The sequence below is a fragment of the Thunnus albacares genome, chromosome 21 (genome assembly GCF_914725855.1).
Source record: "Thunnus albacares chromosome 21, fThuAlb1.1, whole genome shotgun sequence".
Lineage (NCBI taxonomy): Eukaryota > Metazoa > Chordata > Actinopteri > Scombriformes > Scombridae > Thunnus > Thunnus albacares.
In genome coordinates, this window is record NC_058126.1 from 7,069,916 (window position 1) to 7,088,891 (window position 18,976).

The 18,976-nt window shown below is 39.3% G+C and overlaps 1 protein-coding gene across 3 annotated transcripts in view; it reads right to left on the reverse strand.

The window, feature by feature from the left end:
* The window catches only part of LOC122972910 (dipeptidyl aminopeptidase-like protein 6), a 199,548-nt gene extending 186,206 nt beyond the window's left edge, over window positions 1–13,342 (reverse strand). Inside the window, exons 1-3 of one of the 3 annotated variants that reach the window (XM_044340331.1) lie at window positions 13,216–13,342; window positions 12,962–13,003; window positions 12,787–12,854 (exon numbers count right to left, since the gene is read on the reverse strand). In XM_044340331.1, the coding sequence (XP_044196266.1) occupies window positions 12,787–12,854; window positions 12,962–13,003; window positions 13,216–13,273 (168 nt within the window). In that variant the 5' untranslated portion in view covers window positions 13,274–13,342. Of the gene's footprint in view, window positions 1–12,786; window positions 12,855–12,961; window positions 13,130–13,215 lie in introns of all 3 variants that reach the window. The other 2 variants (XM_044340332.1, XM_044340333.1) reach the window with 2 other exon arrangements.
* Window positions 13,343–18,976: the final 5,634 nt, after the last annotated feature.

Sequence of the window (18,976 nt, forward strand, 5' to 3'; positions counted from 1 at the left end):
CAATGATTCAACTGAAATCTTGTCCATGAAACAAAATGTGTTTGTTTTTTTTAAGGAGGTCTGGTGGGACCTTTCCCAGAAGAATCTTCTTAGCAATAAAACATTTCTAGCAGAAACAGTAGTTGTTATTTTGACACATGTGAACTTTGCTTTGAGAGGGTTACTGGTTATTAAAACCTTGTATCATGTTGACAAGTAAGAAATGTTCACTGAAAACTGGTCATGTGACTGCAGTCAATAGGTGCCTTCTTAATGAAGACGATGATACATTACAGTATGGATCAACAGAATCAGCAAATGATTCATATTCATGGTTTCTCAGCAGTTCCTGTTCACTATCTCCCTTCAGGTACATTACACATGCTGAGTGGAAACGTGGAAAAAAGACACACTTCTCACAGAGAGTAAACACAGTCCCTGTTGGCCTGTTAGAATCTCAGCTTCATCAACATTTACATATATGTCCAACTCCACTGTCAACAGACTGTAAAACGATTAAACCTGGTTTCTCTGTAATGCTAACAACCATTAAGGTTGACTGATGGCACTGTGGAGTTGGCTGTACCCTGCACATGCCTGGGTGGCTCATGTTTATCCATCAGGGAATCATATAGCCCGCAGATTTTCACAGCACCTCTACTTTTCTTTTCCTTTCATGCCTTCAGACATGGTGGATTCACTGATCTGAAGCAGAAGGATGCAACCAAAATCCATGCCGAAGATAGATTTTGTCTTCGACATATGCGTGATTAGGTGCCAAGACTGTATTTACGTATGTTTGACAGCTGATCAAGGAGATGAGTGTCAATATATTCTTGTTTGTCCTCATTGCTGTCGAAGACACAAATACACCACCAGCCTCAGCTTTTCTGGTGAGGCTTTCCACAACATTTTGGAACCTGGCTGCAGGGATTTGTGCCAATTCATCCAAAAGGTGTCAGATAGGGGTGAGGTCAGGGCTCTGTGCAGGCCAGTCAAGGTCAAGAAACCTCTTTTGTTTTCTTTTTTTTTTTAATTGACCCAGCTTTGTGCACAGGGGGGCAGTGTCATGTTGAAACAGCGAAGAGCCTTAAATGAGTCACAAAAAGAAAATATACACGAGTACCAGGGATGTGCAGAGGGTCCAGTATTTGTATTTTTATCTGTATTTGTATTTGAATAAAACTGGAAAGAGGCTTAAAAATCCTGTTTTTGTTTTTATTGTGCTTTTAATTTTAGAAAATTTAAAAAAAGTGTTACAATAAGTGTTCATGAATAAACTACCTTATGAAGGAGGTCCCTACACTGGGGACCGAACACGAGTCTCCCAGATCACAGACGACTGAGCTGAAAATGAAACTTTACTCATCGCCTCATTGCAGACAGACCTCTACCTATTTATACACCCATAACATAGAGACAGCACACTGTGTAACGTGTAGGGAAGAACTTCAAAGGCGATTCTTGCTTTGCACTTTTCATATACTGCCTATTTTTTACAACGTAACTTTGTGGAAAGGAGAAGGGGAACAACAGGTTATGGAGTCTCCAGTGGCAGTACTTTGTGTGTCAGTAGCTCAGCTTTATCTCTGGGGAACACCCCCAACTCCGGGAGTGATGTCTATATTAGGAAATGTGCATCATGTAGCAGGTGGATGTGACTCTCCTCATTGAGACCTGCTGATAGGCGTAACAGTGGAGCAGAGGAGAGAGACTGAGATAGTGATGTAACCAACCTGCGCACTGATATTTGACTTTTTTTTCTTCCTTAAAACAAATAATTTTTAAAATATTTGTATGAAACAAATATTCGTAAAAATCCACTATTTGTGCTTTGCCGAATAACGTATTCGTATAACGTATTCCCTAACGAGTACGTTGTTTTTATTCTGTCATATGTAACTTTTTTATGTATCCATTTACCTCCTTGAGAGGTTGTTATAGAATAAAATCATTGTCATTGTCAAACAATACCTTTGTCTGTAGTCATTCTGTCCTCTCATGATGCCTTTGCACCCGATTACATCTGCAGCATTCCTGCCTGACACTATGATTTATCAATGGATTTAATTCACTTAAACAGCAACACTAATTTCCTCCATCACATATAGCCATACCTGGATCTTACAAGGTTTTTTCTATGGTACATCAGTGAATAATGAAACATGCCAGTAAAGCTTCCTTTCCTGTCGTCCTCTTTATAATTTTTACTGCTGTGAAAAGAGCTGCATTCAGACGTGCTGCTGGAAAAGGCTGTCTTTCATTACCAGTCAAGGCCTGTGGATGCTGGATATCTTCTGTGAACGCCCATTTGGGAAGATTAACTACAGGAATATGCTTTAGTGTCTGATAACGGGAGAGTCATATCACATCGCCCAAGGTGGTTTCTGGGGCAACAGTGCGGCCATCAATCAGCTGGGTGTAATCTCACTAGAAATCGTTGTCAGCATGCAAATTAGTGTCACATTTCACACACTGCCTCTGTGTACATTACAGATAAATTGGAAAATGTCTGGTAAATAAAAGTGTAAAACTGGATCTATCGTTAAAAGGAATAAAAGTGAAGGCACATTACAGACCAAAGAAAATGTGGCAGGGCACAAATTGGACAAGTTTCCTTGACACAAGCATCAGCATGGTCAGACATTCATATAAGCAGAAACTACCATGGCTCGAGACTGAAGCCAATGTAGAAGTACCTTAAAGTGCACTAATTTGTAATCCTTAAGATTGCAGTCCCGCTTGTAGCAATAATGTGTTTTAATAATGGAGGTCTGCATCACCTCCAGTACTCCAGTGCTTAGTTTCCTGTGAAACCAGGTAATAAGGTGTAACTTGCAGAAAGGCAGCTGCAGAATTCAAATTACACTGAATGACTATCGTGTAAAATAACATACCAGCCATACTTATGAACAAAAATGGGTTTTCATATGGTGGAAATCTTAAGGAATATAACTTTAAACTCCACAGTTCTGGCACCACACTGCACCCATTAAGAGATATATTTATCTTTATCATTAAGAGAAGAGTTAATGATCCCTGGACCATCAGCTTTATGAGGAATATCATGCAACACACTGCATGTACTGCAGGTTCATATCTGCACACCCAAATTGGGTTAGCCTAAAGGACAGGGCTGAGTAGGCTTTTTCCCCAACATTGCACCTGCATATCTGTCCCACTTTCTGTTGTCTACAGCTTGCTGCTCATTTTAGATCGCATACTCTCTGGAGGCACAAAACCCATTAAGTGAAACTAATACAAACAGGCAGCAAGGTGAGGTTCAGCAGTAGTGAAATATCAGAAAGTATTATGCTTTTGTTTAACTTTAATGATGGCTCAAGGTTTGGATTGAGTTGAAAAGACGGTTGATGGCTTTACTGATCCTCTCATCTCTCTGATTCCCTGCCATTTTGCCACAAAAACAACTCATTATTATTGGCTGACAGTACATGGCAGTGGCCCTTTGCTCTTCATCCATCTGTATTAATGTACCAGTGTGTCCATAGATGTTTTGGCTACACAGAATGGATCTGTGTTTGCATGCCTCCCGAGGATGATTTACAAAGCATTGATTTGGAGGCTCACAGACTGGAGCACAATAAAACTGTTGTTTATGTTCAGGCGGCGAGTGTTCATTGTCAAGGGGAACAGCATCTTGTTTTAGGGCAATGCGAGTTAACACGACAAATCATCTCTTTTTAACTGCCAGGGACACAGGGACAGATGAAGCTTGTGTGATCGGTTATGCACCAGCTTTTTGCAATAAGTCAATAAAATTGCCTCCACCAGTTATATGAAAATGGGCCATGGCAGGGCCATGCTATACATTTCAATAAAGGCTGCACACTGGAAGTGCAGTGAGACAAGGACAGAGCTCGGAAAACAATACGTAAAGTCATGGCCAAGCCAACAGGCTGCCAAGCAATCAGGCCAAATAGGGGTGAATGACTGCCTTGGTTCAAATGACTATGTGCAGCGAATACAGCAGGGTTTAAACCCACATCTAAAGGTGGTAATGGAATTCCCTGTTCAAAAATTACAGTTCAAACCCATATAGTGGCACAACATCATGAGACACATTCAAAGTGTATTTTACAAAAGGACCAAAAATATATCTCAACCATTTCAAAATGTTTCAAATTTTTAAAATACACGTTTGCATTAAAATGGAAAGTCATTTAATTCTAGAAAAGAACGAGATCAAGACACAAACAAAAAGGCTGCTCCTTTGTATTAATACTGGGAAACTTAAATTGCTTGATTGTGCAACACCCTTGGAAATTGGAGCGTTGCAAGTGTGCAGGGGGTTTAACAGATCACATTCAGAGCATGTACGAAGCTAATATGCTTTCACCTGAAATCAAGTGAAGTGATTCTAATTAAAGGGTTTGACCCAAAGGTTTCTTTGTTGCTCAGTGTATGTCAGTGTGCAGAGACACGCATGGGCAACCAGGAGCTAACATAAGGTCTTGAAAAGCTTACTGCCTAAAGGCTCAGCTTAGGAGAGGGATATAAAAGGATATAAAAAAAAAAGAAACTAGATATTCCCTGAAACACCCTTAGGACTATAATGAAGAAGAGGAGGAATTATGGCATCACCAAAAAAAGGTTCCATATAACAGGTCTATGTGAAAAAAGTTTTTGCAGCTTTGTAACGAGTCCTTGCAGTTCTTAAAGAGGACACTCAGTGCCCTCATAACAACTTTAAATCAAAGAGAAGTGGAAAAGTAGTTGTATTAGAAATAAATCAAATGAATCCATTTCCTCTGCCTTGACTAAAACAACATCAGAAGCCTGTAAAAGTCACTGCCCGCATGCTTGTATGATTTATGGGCCAAATTTCCTATGATCAATAACAATAAATCAGCTAATAACAATATTAAATAACAGACTCATCTTGAAATGCCATGGAGGATAAATTGGCTATATGGATTTTTTTCTTCTACAATACTAGGCTGGCTAATGTTTGCAACAAGCAGCATGAAAGGCATTTTGTTTCAGAGGAAGTCCTTGATCAACTATCTAGACGAATGTATTTACTGAAGTATCCGTCTGTAGCTTTAAAATGCCAGCCCACACATTTCACTTCAGTCATTGTGGTCTGGAAAGGCTCATTGTGCATGTGTTTAATAAGTTACAGGCTAGATTATGGATCCCGCAGGGACGATGGGCAGAAGTGCTATGATTCGACTGCCAAATCTGAAGGTTATAAAGGAGAATCCACCCACACAAAGAATTTACATTATTCTCTAACCAGTTATTTCAGATGATAAATGTATATCTACAAGCATATATATAGTAGCTATGGTACTGTAAGGTGGAAATAATCACAATAACAGTAAATACAAACATATCCTGGTATCAGTTTCCATTAATGTGATACATTCCAGACCCATATTGGCATTGCAATAAAGATATATCTGCCACCCTTTCTGTGACATATACATGTACTTAGTTACAATACTGATTGCCACCCTAGAATGTCTTACTTTTTTACGACTTATTTTTGTTGTAAAAAAACCACAAAGTATAACCTACAATCACCCCAATGAATGTTTCTTAAGGAATATAAATAAAAAAATTTAAAAAAGAAACTGTTGTGAATATCATATATTTAGTAATAGAACAGCGTAGTCCCCAAGCAAGACAGCAAATATATTGGATTTTTTTAAGAGGAAGTTTTAGGTTTGAATTCCTATAAGACAGACAGATGATAAATTAAAGTATCATGCGCATTTCCAGGTCTTTATTTTTATTCTGGGGCTCTAGTGGAATATATCTGCATGATTTACAATTTTAAGAAAAAAAAACAGGTAGTAGTAGAATTTCACTTCTCGTTCTTGTTCTTTACACAAAATGGAAACTTTTCAAATACATCTATATGTGTTTGAGCCCGAACTCGATCCGAAATATGCAAGTGGACAGCGTGCCCAACCTTTAGCTACAAAGACTAACGGACAGCCGTTTGTGGGCATGCAGGAACAATCTGACATCATCACGAGGAGGAAGTAGAGGTAACTTTGCAAACAGAGCGTTCAGAGCAGACTGAAGCTCTTTTAGGAAGACTTTTTTTTTACATACGTTCACCTCAAGTTTTGGACCTTTGACCATGTTTAACATTAGCATCCAACATCATACATCAACAAAAAAGCAAAATATGTCCCCTTTAAAGGAAAAACCTGAAAAAATTAGTGGAGAAACATAACAAATTCAGATGCTTCCATACAGGAAACCACTAAATGGTTTGCTATGGTTTTTGCAGTCACCAAATCTTAACCCAGCTGAAGACCATTGGGACACTTTGGTGGGATGTGTTAGACAGCACCCTAAAATACCAAATGAAAGAATATATTTAGAGTAGTAGTAGTAGAGTTCCAGAGACTTGGAGAATCTATGACGAGAAGCACCAAAGCTTAGTTTTTCTTGAATTAGTCATCCATCTGTATGTTTCGGGTCCAGAGTCTTGAGCTTAGTGGGGACAGAGGCAAACTCTGGACTGGACAGAGTCTTGACAGAGTGGAAGAATAACAGCTCCAAATACTAAAAACATTTTGGAAAGAAAACCTGCTGTCCCCTGCAAAATGATCCAGTTTGATTCAATATCTGCTTATGATGCACACAGACAAATCAATCAAGATTGAACGGCTGAAAGAACGAGCATCCTGGAATAACACTATCAGCGCTCATACTCATTGAATATCTATAGACTAACATGTTGACGTGTTGAAAATGTGACAGACTGTGGAATTAACTGTCTTAGAAGTCTGTCACCATGCAAAAATGCAAATGAAAAATCAAGTCACTGGTGGAAATTTTCATTCTTTTCCAATGTTGGTATCACTGATAACAGAAAATATTCACAAAGCTCCAATATGAAGCAGGTCATTCTAGATACATAACATTAAATGATACAATTTACATCACTAGGTTTTAAGACTCAATAAAGACTTAAGATGAATTATGTTGGCAGTACAGTAAAACCTTTTACAATGTGTGAGTCTATTATAAAACAAAAGAATATTGGTAACTTCAGCATGAGAACAAAGGCAGAATAAACCCATGAAGAGATACAGCTATTTGTATACATCTCTCTGGATATCTGACCAAGGCCACTGAACACATAAGTTAGCCCTGAGCACTGGTGCGTGGGTTTAGGATATATAAGGATAAACAGCGCCACTGGAGAAAGCAGAAAATGGCCTTTTCTTTTTCATCAGGATCTCGAGTACATACATAAGTTAAACAGCAGAATCAAACACACCAACACGAAGGATCTTTGTTCTTTTTATTTTTATATTCCCTTTCAAGTACAAGGAAGAACAACACAAGGACAGCATGAATAAAATGATTGTTTATTTAGAGTAACTGAGGTCCTGCTGTCTTACATGATGAGATGGGGAGTCTCGCTGTGTGTCTCTTAGACAGCAGAATGATGCTAGACTGTCACTTTATGAAACACTTTGAAGCCTATAAACAGTTATCTTTCCTGCTACAGTCATATTATTTTTGCAATCTTTCTAAAAAAAATAAAAAAACAGCCTCTGCAAACCACTTCTTTTAAGTCACACCATTAACAGACTATTAATTTAATGGTTTCACCATTTCATTTGCCTCATTATGCACCAGCTCACTTTGCTGAGTAAGACGTGGGACTCTCACACTGAAGATCATGAACTCTTTCATCCAGCAGAGGGCAAACTTAAACTTGACCTGCAGCCCCTCAACTCCTGCATGTCAGCACATTGCAACATCCTACTGAGACTCCTCTGTTAAAAGAGACTCATTTGCATTACATGACCGTGACAGATGTACACAAAGGAAATGAAAGTGTTTTCAAGCTATTGCAGCAGGCTCAGACACCACCATACTTTGGATGCAGTGAGTGCAGTCTAGTTTGATGGGTACTGAGGCCTCTGGGGGCACATAGTGGATATGCTTGTGATTTTAGATATGGCTCAAGTGTCTATCTCCCAACCACGGGCGTCTGTTTACTGTTGTGGCGCCATTTGTCTCGTTGGGGCTTGTTGACTTGCTTGTCATATGCCACCAGATGGGCTGTCATGACCCAAGCATTTTGCCGAGCCAACCGCTCACTCAAAAGGGCCAGGAAGGTCTCGGTGACTCATGCAATTACACTCCCTGCGGTGTCAATCATCCCCAGGAAGCACAGAGCCACAGCCGAGTCGCTGCAGCCGAGTGACACCAACACAGTGCTCGACTTGGCTCAGATATGCATGCGTGTAAGCATCATATTGTGTTTGCATGTTTTTTTCCCTGTGCTGACACACAGTTATAAAGCTACAGTTTCTTCAGGGGTGTAGAAGGAGCTCAGGAAGGGGAGCATGGCTGCAGCATCTGATGAATAAGTGCACACACACCAGTAGGCTATTACAAACAGAAATGCCACTACAGCAGAAAGAGCAATCTGTAACACATTTTATTGTAGGAAAACCCATAGACTGTATGGTCTATGGAAAAAAAACACTTCACCTACTGGTGCTAAAACTGAGAAAATGTATTCCATCTTCTTATTGCATTATTCATTTCACACAGGTAGAGCTTTCTGATGTGGCTCCAAATGTAATTTCATTGTGTACGCTCTAAACAAGCAGCTGAAGTTCCCAAACAAATACAGAGAAAGGCACAAGGTGTGTTGTTGTTTTTTTCCAGACAGAGTTAAGACAGTCTTGATCACACCGGTGCTCGACAGCAGCTTTTATGTGTTGAGAACCAGCATGAAAGAGCGACTTCAAAAGCAAAGATGCAGCCTTGCAAAGCCACTACTGTATAGCAGGGATAAACTGAGATTGACCAATGGCGCGGCCCCGTTTTCGAGAGTCATCAGGATGAGAAAAAAAAAAAAGAGTGGGAGAGGGCCTCGAGTACAGAAATTCAAAGTGCAAAGATGATTGAGACAGGCGTTCTCCTGCCATTTTACCAAGAGTGCAAAAAAAAGAAGAGAAAAAAAAAAATCAATGATCATTTCCATAGACTCCAGTGAGGGAGTTGGGGTGATAAACGTGCATTACAATGGGCCCGCAGTGTAATGAGAGCAGGGATCAATACTTGGCACATTTCTACTGGTGTTTGCCCCGCTGTTGGCCAACAAAGCCACAGTAATTAAGAAGTCTACCCTCAATCCAAATACCTTTCAGCTTAGCTCCTGTGCTCCTTGAAATACCCGTTTAGCACATTTGCTCTCTGCAATAACTGGATGACTTGGTTATTTGTATTCTGATGTGAGCTCCATGATTGCAAAAACAAATGGGTTTTTGTTAACACACACACACACACACACGCACACAAAATAATGAGATGTACAAATATACTTCAGGGTATTTCCAATTATTTGACAGGACAAAACTCCCAATACTTTCAAGTCACAGATTCTGTGAAGTGATCAATTTATATTTGGGCAGCAGCAGTTAATACATATTCATCGCATGGGACCATCAATTTAGTTTAGTTTTTTTTCCCCCCCCGTGTCTCAACTGAGTCACACAAATTAAACATTCATATTCTCATTATGGAACTGTAATCAGAAGAATTTGGGGATTTTCTGGGCTTTGCAGATGCAGAGATTAGCAAAGTTCCAAATGGCTCTGAAACTGGGCAAGCTAATTGGGATTTAGTGTGGTGTGCACACGCAGGACTGCGGGGCTGTCAAGGGCCAAGATAATCAAACTAGCCTGCTGTGACCGAGACAAGACAAAAAGAAAAGAGCAGCAGGAACTGTAGAGAGGGGGGGGGGGGGGGGAGTTAAGCCCTGAATTGATCTCAAAGCACTATGAATCCTATAAACTGAGAAAATCCAAAATATATTCAATGTCACAGAACTAGAGCGCAAATCTTTACAGAAGCAATGTGTAACTATTGCATATTATTACTAAAAAGTGTTATAAATGGTTGATCAAGCTCAGCCAAAGAAGAGACAGTAAAGGATTAAGGCAGTGGAACAACAGTGCAAAATAAATCATGGAGTCAAACGGCTCTTGGCTGGAAAACACTGATTTTATTAGACTGATATTTTTCCAAGCCAATCAAGCAAGATTTTAGAAAATAAAATAATGAACTGTTTCCAAATGATACACTTTTTAAAATATATTCTACTAAATCACAGTAAGACTCCTTTACATATAGGTGTATTACAGTACCACACTGCCCTCTAGTGGGTGATCCATGTCCAGACACTATTTTCATCATGGTAAAAGAGTTGTAAAGATTCATCCTCCTCAGTCAGATTTCCCGAAAAGTGTCAATGCCAAAAGATAAAAATAAGAGGTAACTGTGCATCACTGAAGTATGATATGCTGATTAATTTACATGGAAGTTTCCTTGATTTCTTCTTTCTTTCTAAATATGACTATGAACTACCAGAAATGCTTTTTATAAACTTCTATGTAATCAGAATAATCCAAAATAGAAGCTCTGAATATTAATTGAGCATCACAGGCAAAATGTTGTCTTTCTAAGGGATTTATGCATAAAAAGGAAAAGTCAACAGTCGAATGCATCACAGACTTAAGAGAAACTCCACCCTTAGATATTCTTAAATATCATCAATTTGTTATTTTTGAAGAATTAGTTTGAGATTAAGCTTCTTTCTTTTTATGTGCCCAGCCTCAATCGTCTCTACTACCTCTAATGACTTCCTACATTTCCCAGAAGGGCTTTGGACAATCCCATGAGAAGGGAGTTCCTCTGTGCTATACGAGTGCAGGTAGATGAGAGCGATAAATGTGAAAAGTGAGTACAAACGGAACAGTGCAACTTACTAAAAAAGCTACTAGAAGGAGCAGCTGAGGTACAGAAGGAGCTCACAGACGCTGCTGCACTGCATGATGGTCAATAGAGACTACTGTCAATAGAGAAACTGGTCTGTCTGCCTGTGTGATTCTCCCTGAGCTTTGTGAAAAGCTGTTGATTTGTGATAAGGACAAAAAAATACTGTTGGTATTTCAGATAAGAACAGATTTTTTTTTTTGCTATCAAAGCCCCTTAAAGCTGCACTGGAAATATCTCACTGCAGCGTTCCTTCCATTGTCTCCATTTAGTCAGTCAGCTGATGAGGGAATGACAAAAATACAACACAACGTGAGCGCAGGATACATGGCCAACAGCTTCAATTAAATGTTTTAGGGTAGATTTTTTCCTTTTAAAAACAGGAAATGAAAACTACAGAAATTGGATTAGATGGAATTCTCAAGGATCCTAAAAATAATCTCAAAACACAGCGCACTTGCTCTCCTCTCATTTCAGGTGTTTATAAACCTGTCAGAGCTTGTCACAAGCTGATGACCATGACCATGTGGGGCTTATTCTGTAGGGAGGCCTGGAGAACACATGCAGACCTAATCAGAGTGTCATTAATCCACGCTGAAACGTCTCTGTGGCCGACTGTCAACATGACTGGAAATAGAAAGTCCGCCGAGAGAGCGAGAGACAGACTCATCAAAGAGAAATCCTGCCCCGCGCTGAGCTTTAAATGGGCACAAATACAAACCCAAACAGTTTGAAATTGCAGACGATTGGCTAAAAGCGGCTACGGGACGGATAATGAAACGGACACACTGCCGTCTGGAGACAAAAGTGTCTGTAGAGGTGTTTAGTCAGAATCTATTTTCTCTCTCAAAGTTGATGCGTAAGTATAGATGAAACAACCCCAAATTAGACCAAGCAGTGAGTGAAAGGACAGCATAAATACTAAAGTATGGGCAGCGACATTACCTCGATTAACACTCACACAAGCACAGATTAACACTACAAAAGAAGAAAAACAGAAGCTGTCAGTGTCGGTTAAACTAAGAGTGTAAACAAACACAGTACAACAGAGTGTGTTAATTCCCATTCACACCCATCAGAGCTCATTTACAGGATCATTCCAAACACCTCTATGAGAGAACAAGCGCTTCATCAATCAATACACATCAATTTGAAATATTTGCAGCTGAAAAAAAAAAAAAAAAAATCAATATTTGCAAACGCTGGGAAATCTGCTGTGGATATTCCATGTTCCATAGCTGCTGGTGATAAATAAGCTTGCATACTTCATCTCAAATGATTGTTCATGTTGACAGATCCAGATGTGTTGGGAATGAGAGCAGCCCCCCCCCCCCCCCCCCACCCTCTATAGTTTCACTGGAAAGACTATCATACAGTCCCCTTTTCCTTCTCCAGCCCCCCCCCTCCAGCCTCGCTTTCATCCTCTCTCTCTCTCTCCACCTCCACTCTCCCACTCTCATCCTCAAGCCCCCCCTCCTCCCCTCTTCTCCTCTCCTCTCTTCCCTTTTGACTACACTACATCCACACAGCAGCAGCAGCAGCCTCGTAATGTGGGTCACAGGCTTGGTGTGGCACAGTGTCATCATGTTGGAGCTGAGAGCAGCAGATGACAATCAAGTCACTGATGAAGTGGTTAGAGCAGGAAATTATATCAGGGGTGGGGAGGGAAAAACTGCAAGTGAGCATCAACCCACTTGTCCTGCATCATTTCTCAGTTGCTTGAAGAAGAATCTTGCAAAAATGAATTATTTCTTAGCAGTGTGGACAAAACTAATTCTAGCTCCAAAGCCTCACTTTAATTAAGCTGATTATTCCAGCCAATTAAAAGATTTTACAACCGCTCACAGACACACAATAACTCAAAATGCTAAAAAAAAAAAAAAAAAAAAAAAAAAAAAAAAAAGCGTCTACAAATCTTTCACACATCCAACATTTCAGCCATGCTGCCTCCAGTGCTGCACCGTGCTCGGGCGACACTGTTTCCAAATCACAACTTCACCCCCCCGAATAACTCTTTATTACCTTTCCTCCCTTGGAACATCTGCGGTACGCGTTCGTGGCTCCTGCGGTTTGGTTCATGGTGAAAACTTCTGTAAAAAGACATAAAGTGATAAAGCTTTTTTTTTTCTTTCTGACGGGCTCAAAGTTGGAGTCAAATAGGTTGCACAGGCGAGCTGCTGATGAGTGTTTGCTTTACCTGGTGCGCCGGATCGTCCTCGCTGTCGCTCCTCGTTATCGGCTTTTGGGAAAGAGCTTGTTTGGTATTCAGAGATGCATTTAATTGACTAAATGTTTCCCTAGATGTAGTCCAGAGGTTTTAACGAGATCTCCTGTTTGTTGTTCCAGAAAGTGCTGCTGATTGTCACTAAGTCAAATGTAAATCCGCTGAGAACTTTTTTTTTTTCTTCCATCAAATCAACTGGTAAAACTGGTTGATTAAAATCCACTTACTGTATTTAAGGACATGAATCCCTTTGTATACAAGCAGTTCCACGTTGATTTTGAACATAACCTGCGCAGACTGACGGAGCCGTATGTTTGTGTGTGTGTGTGAGTGTGTGTGTGAGTGTGAGAGAGAGCGCAGCAATTGCGCAAGCGCATCCCCCTTCTGACAGCTTGACTACATGGGGTTTGTAGAAAGAGTCTGTCAACATTGCTCGCCCACTCCAGTGCAGAAACAGCAGTAGGGACTGCAAGGTACACCATAATCATGCTTCATGAGGAAAAACATAATACTAGACTGTGCAGATGTGTTTATTGAAAACAACAAAAGCTTGTCATCATGTTTCCACTGATACTGTATGTTTCTGTAAAGTGTCTCAACTGTCATTTTCATTTTAAAAGCTTTTTTTTTTCTGATCAAATAAATGTGTCCCACTCTCCTCAAAGTAGACAAACGCCAACACAGAGTCGCATCTATCAACTGACTCCGACAATTAGAAGTGACAAATTATTTGTGACAATTACAATCATTATCTCAACACGAGGAAGTGAGTTTGTTTAGCTTCAATTATAGCATAATAAATGAGTGTTCCAGGGGCATGCTTCCACTGAGGTGTGACAATTAGATGGACAGGGTGGTGATGAGCTGTGGCAAAGTTGCTGTCACTCACTTTGTAAAGGGTTTTGCAGCGTTGAGAGGATTCAACAATTAGAGATTGCTGATTACTTTGTTTACGTGTTTAAATGACAAAAATATGTTTTAGACAGAAGTTGTTCCATCAAAGCGGTTTAAAAGTCATCGGACATGAATCTCTCAAAAAGATATTCTATTATTTGGTGTTTTTGATAATGCATTGTTTAACAATTCAGTCTCTCAGAATCTCTCATAGGTGTCCATTTGTGTTGGGATGTGGTGACTGTGAAGGCCGTAGCATATGATCATATTCATCAAACCAGTCAGTGACTCCCAACACCTCCCCTGCGCTGTATGAAAGCATCATTGGTTATGTTTGTTCTTCAATTCATGACATATCTATCGATACAAAGAAAATGTCCAACACATTAACAAATGATCATAAGTCTAACACTGTAATTCAACATAGAATATCATAGAAAATGAATGATGTAGACAATCCTCCAAACAAACAATAGCAACATATATTAATGCTCTAGATTTTAGACCGTCCTCACCAGAAAAAAATGACAGCACTGGTTGTTTCACTAGGCTTGATGTTGTAGCACCACTGCAAAATGTCTTATGTATGCAGTAAAGGTAGATGGATGGGTGTATTTCCCTAAGCTTCACTGAATAATTAGAGCTGCCAGAATGTGAAAAAAAACTACTGCTGGACTGGTGTGTTCTCCTGTCAAAAGGGTTACCAGATCATCAAAATGTTCATATGGGAGTTTCAAATTCACTGCTAAACAGTCTAATCTGTTGTTTAGGTATAAGGGTCTGTTGTTAGATTTAATAAAAGTGGGTTTAGTCATGCAAGTGTTTGCCTTTTAAAGAAAGGACTTTTAACACCAGCAGCCTATTATACAGTAATTGGTGTATTTAAAGGAGCAAACACCACACGAACTGCATCACCCCTACAATTTGCATCAAAACTGCATTGCTGCCTTTCATAATTCTGTGTGAAGTGTGAATTGATTAACTGTACCACCTTCAGTGTAATCTGTAAAGGTAGCCGGATGTGAAATGTGGGGGTTTTTGTTTTTTTTTTCACTTTTTTTCACGCCAATATGCGTCATCTCTCAGTTATGTCCTGTGAGCTGGAAATGTGTCTTAATTTGTGTATCTCATATTTAATTAATTACAATTATAATCAATTATTTATTAATGTTTGTTTTAGGAACAAGTATATACTATAGCATGAACCAGTGTCATATACAACTGCATTTATAAGATCCAAATGTGCTTTTTTATAAAATACAACTCGAAAGAAATACACACACAAACCAATACAATACAAAATTACAATAAAAAATACATTTAAAAAACTTTAAAAGCTGCTCTTTTAACCGTTAAAATTGTATTTTTCTAAAATGATCTCAGTCATAATACATTTTGTACATACATTACATACATACATTTGATTGTACCAATCAGAATATTTTGAATATAAATGTCAAAACACAGTAAGATCATAATAACCATTATTATACAATGCAGGTGTGTTTTTATCAAAAACATGCATGCTGTTTCCAAGAATATATTTGAGTTATTGTAATATATACAATATATATATATATATATATATATATATATATATATATATATATATATATATACATATGCAGTATAAATATACATATATATAAAGTAGATAGATAGATAGATAGATAGATAGATAGATAGATAGATAGATAGCTTTCACTCTCTTGCTCAAGGACACGTTAATAGAATACCTGACTGTTGATAGTCAGACCTTGACCTTGACTGTGTCAGGGATCTCAGACCTCTATCGTCCTGGTTACAGAACATCTTTCTCCCCTTTAAATCACCCTGTTGACATAATCTATCTCGGGACCATCAGTCAGCCTGGAAGTCCAGTTGTCAGTATGCGGACAGTGCTGACCCACGCTGACAGGTAAGGACTTAGGTTCACCTCTACACTTGAGCCTTATAGATGGTCTCAGAGGGAGGTCTTAGTTTTACATTAATTAATTTCACCACCAGTTTTTTTCCCACAGGGGCTCAGACAGAGAGATACAAACTAAATGTTAAAGGTGCAATAAATGATAAATGACATTGAGCCTCACTGGATGTCAGCAAACAACTATTTGCTACGTAAGGATATAGTGGAGTAATGGCGACCTGAGCAGTGAAGTCACGCTCCTTCTGTGTGTGTTGTTGTCCGAGCTTCTCTGTTTGTTTGTTTTGGTAGCCGCATGCCCACGCGTGCATGTTAGTGCATGTGAGCGTGCATGTTAGTGCATGAGTCCTTCTGTGTCCTTCACATCTGTTTCTAAGATGGAAGCTGCGTCACAAAGTTTCTCAAATTACAGCTGAACAGTACACTAAAAGAAAACAGGAAATGCACTATTTGATCAGTACTTCCTAGTCTGACAGTTTGATCTGAATTTCATCCTAACTTTATTAAGTAAATGACACGTTTGTTTTGGTCTGAGATGCTGGTGCTATAGTGCGACATCTAGTGGCTGAACGTCATGTATTGCAACTTTAAATATTAAGTAAATTATTTCTAAATCAAAACATTTGTGTCAAAGCTCAACTTGAGGTCACATTGAAGAGCTGCACTTTTGTTGTGTTGTGTTTATGCTTCATTCGGCACAACTACTGACTCACAATAGTTTGCCTGCTTGGTATTCCTATTCATGGTAGTGAATGGGAACCTCCATTACAGCCTTATTGATTGCATAGCTTATAATGTTTGTGTGCAGATTTTAGTGTGAAATCAGCAGGTGCCGTGTGAAGCCACTGGATTTAATTAAACTCCAGTCTGTTCACAGAAACTTGTGTGCATTCGACTGTATTCCTACCTCACAGCATATGAAGAGATTTTAAATGAACCCCATAGAATAGATCGTGCTCAAATGAAAAAAATGATGAATGCAACAACAGGCCAACTAAATGTAAAGAGTCAACAAAGCAGCAGTGTGCTCAAACATTCAACTCCCTGGCTCTTAGAGAAGTGTTTGGTATGTGGAAGCAAACTTTAGGCACTCAAGTAGGAGAAGGAACGATGCCGAGTGGTAAAATGCTTTTTCATAAGTTAAACTTATTGATCAGCTTGGAGACTATAAATATATAGATGGATGTATTGAGGTGTGACGTCACCCATTGGTTTGCATTGGAGCTGGTTTGAAGCCCAGAGTTGTGGCATTTTTTCCATTTGGAGCCAGGACCTTCCTAATAAGGAGTGCAGGGTGTTGCCTTTCATGCTCTGGTAACACTCTCCGCTACCTTGGACTGAAGCGAATGCCAGCTTACTGGGATCCCCAAGTGGTGCGTACTTGGGCAAATGTTAGCTACTTTAGCTAAATTGTACTAACAGGGCATGTATCATTATCAAGTAACATTCAACTTACTGAAATGTTGTGACAATTGTCCGACTCAGTGTGAGTCCAGGAGCTGGGAAGAACAGCAGGTGAGGCAACTGTCAATCACAGCTGTCAATCAACACTCACACGGCAGACATCAAAGCTACTATAAGTCTTCAAATCTTATTAACAGAGCAATAATTTCCAAAATCACCACTAGCACACTTATTAGAGGGCCTATATTTAGAGATTGAGACCAAAATGACTCACTGAAATTAGTATTTCTAGAGAGAAATTGAATCTTTTTGAATGGGAATCTATTGGAGCCAGATATGTTTTGGAGCCAGTATCTAGCGGCCATCAGTGGCATCGCACATTAAAGTACTTCCACATCAAGCCGTGATAGTTGCTGCTGGGTTTGGATCTGTGAAGGTGTTCATTAGAGTCGGTGTTTAAGGTGTTTTCAGACTGAACCTGAATTGAATGTTAGAGGGGGCACAACTTTTCTCTTGGCTGCATAAACTAATGAAAGTGCATTTGTGCAAGTTGACAGTGTTTTAACTAACAACAATTTGACAAGAGTCCCAAATCTGTGGGACTCTACTTTAAGAATGACCAGAGGCAAAAAGAAAAATGAGAAAAACTGGAAGAAAATAACAGAAATAAATTATATTCCTGGTAAGTTTTACTATCTGTCTGAGGCTCTGTTGTCACACAGATGTATACACAGTTATCATTAGCTTGCTAGGGCCAACATCTCAACCCTATTGCCAAACAGAACTTTGACATTGGCAGAATCAGTAAACCCCCTCACTGCCCACATGAAAAAAACACTTCTTCCTACAATATATTTGCATGGCATATATGGTATGGTAAAGATCATGCAAATACAAATAAACATCCATCTACCATCTTGACTTCCCACACTTTCCTCTTAGCTACATAAAGGGCGCACTACTTCCTGATTTGGCACCGAATGGGTGGCATTAGACTTAAATTGCACATTGCAGAATCCTCCGATATGGATGTAATCCCTTTATTTGATGTTGTTGGCAAATAAAGACAGACTGCAAAAACACTGCAGCATTCAAATTTGCACAGATTAAGAAATGTGAAAATTAACTTCCCTTTCAGTCTCAGCTAGTGTGCTTCCATCCAACTTCCAGCCAGAAAGATTAAAAGCCCCTTTTTCCTCTGTAGGTGTATCAAACATATGTTCATTGTTTTGCTTCATTTACTTGCAAAGGTTTTTTAGGGCTGAGAAACAATCGTTCATATTCAAAAAACTTATGAAAACTTATCACAAAATATCCTTTAGGCACTGGAGAAGCTACAGCAGTTTTCACATCTTAAACAGCCTGGCAGCAGTTGAATCGACTCAAAATCTAAATCACAAGCCTGAGCAGTGATGGGGGAAAACAAGACTGTCTTTAGGAATAAACAACACATTTGACATCAATCGAGAGCTGCCTCTTCAGTATCTTTAATTCATTGGGATGCTGTATTCACCCTGATGCATGTGTATCTGAAAAAAAGCAATCCATATCCCAAAACCCATCAAAAAAGATATTGAGTGGTAAATATTAACTCTCATTAAAGTTTTAAATGTCAAGAGGTAAAATTCCGTGTGTGGCTTTAATGAAATGGGTGGGTGGCTTTCATACAGGAATCCTTTTTTTTCTCCAAAGCCTCTGCATCAACATGGCAGAGATTATCTTGATTTGTTAAACTTTTGGTATGCAGGTCCTCAGAGATTTATGTC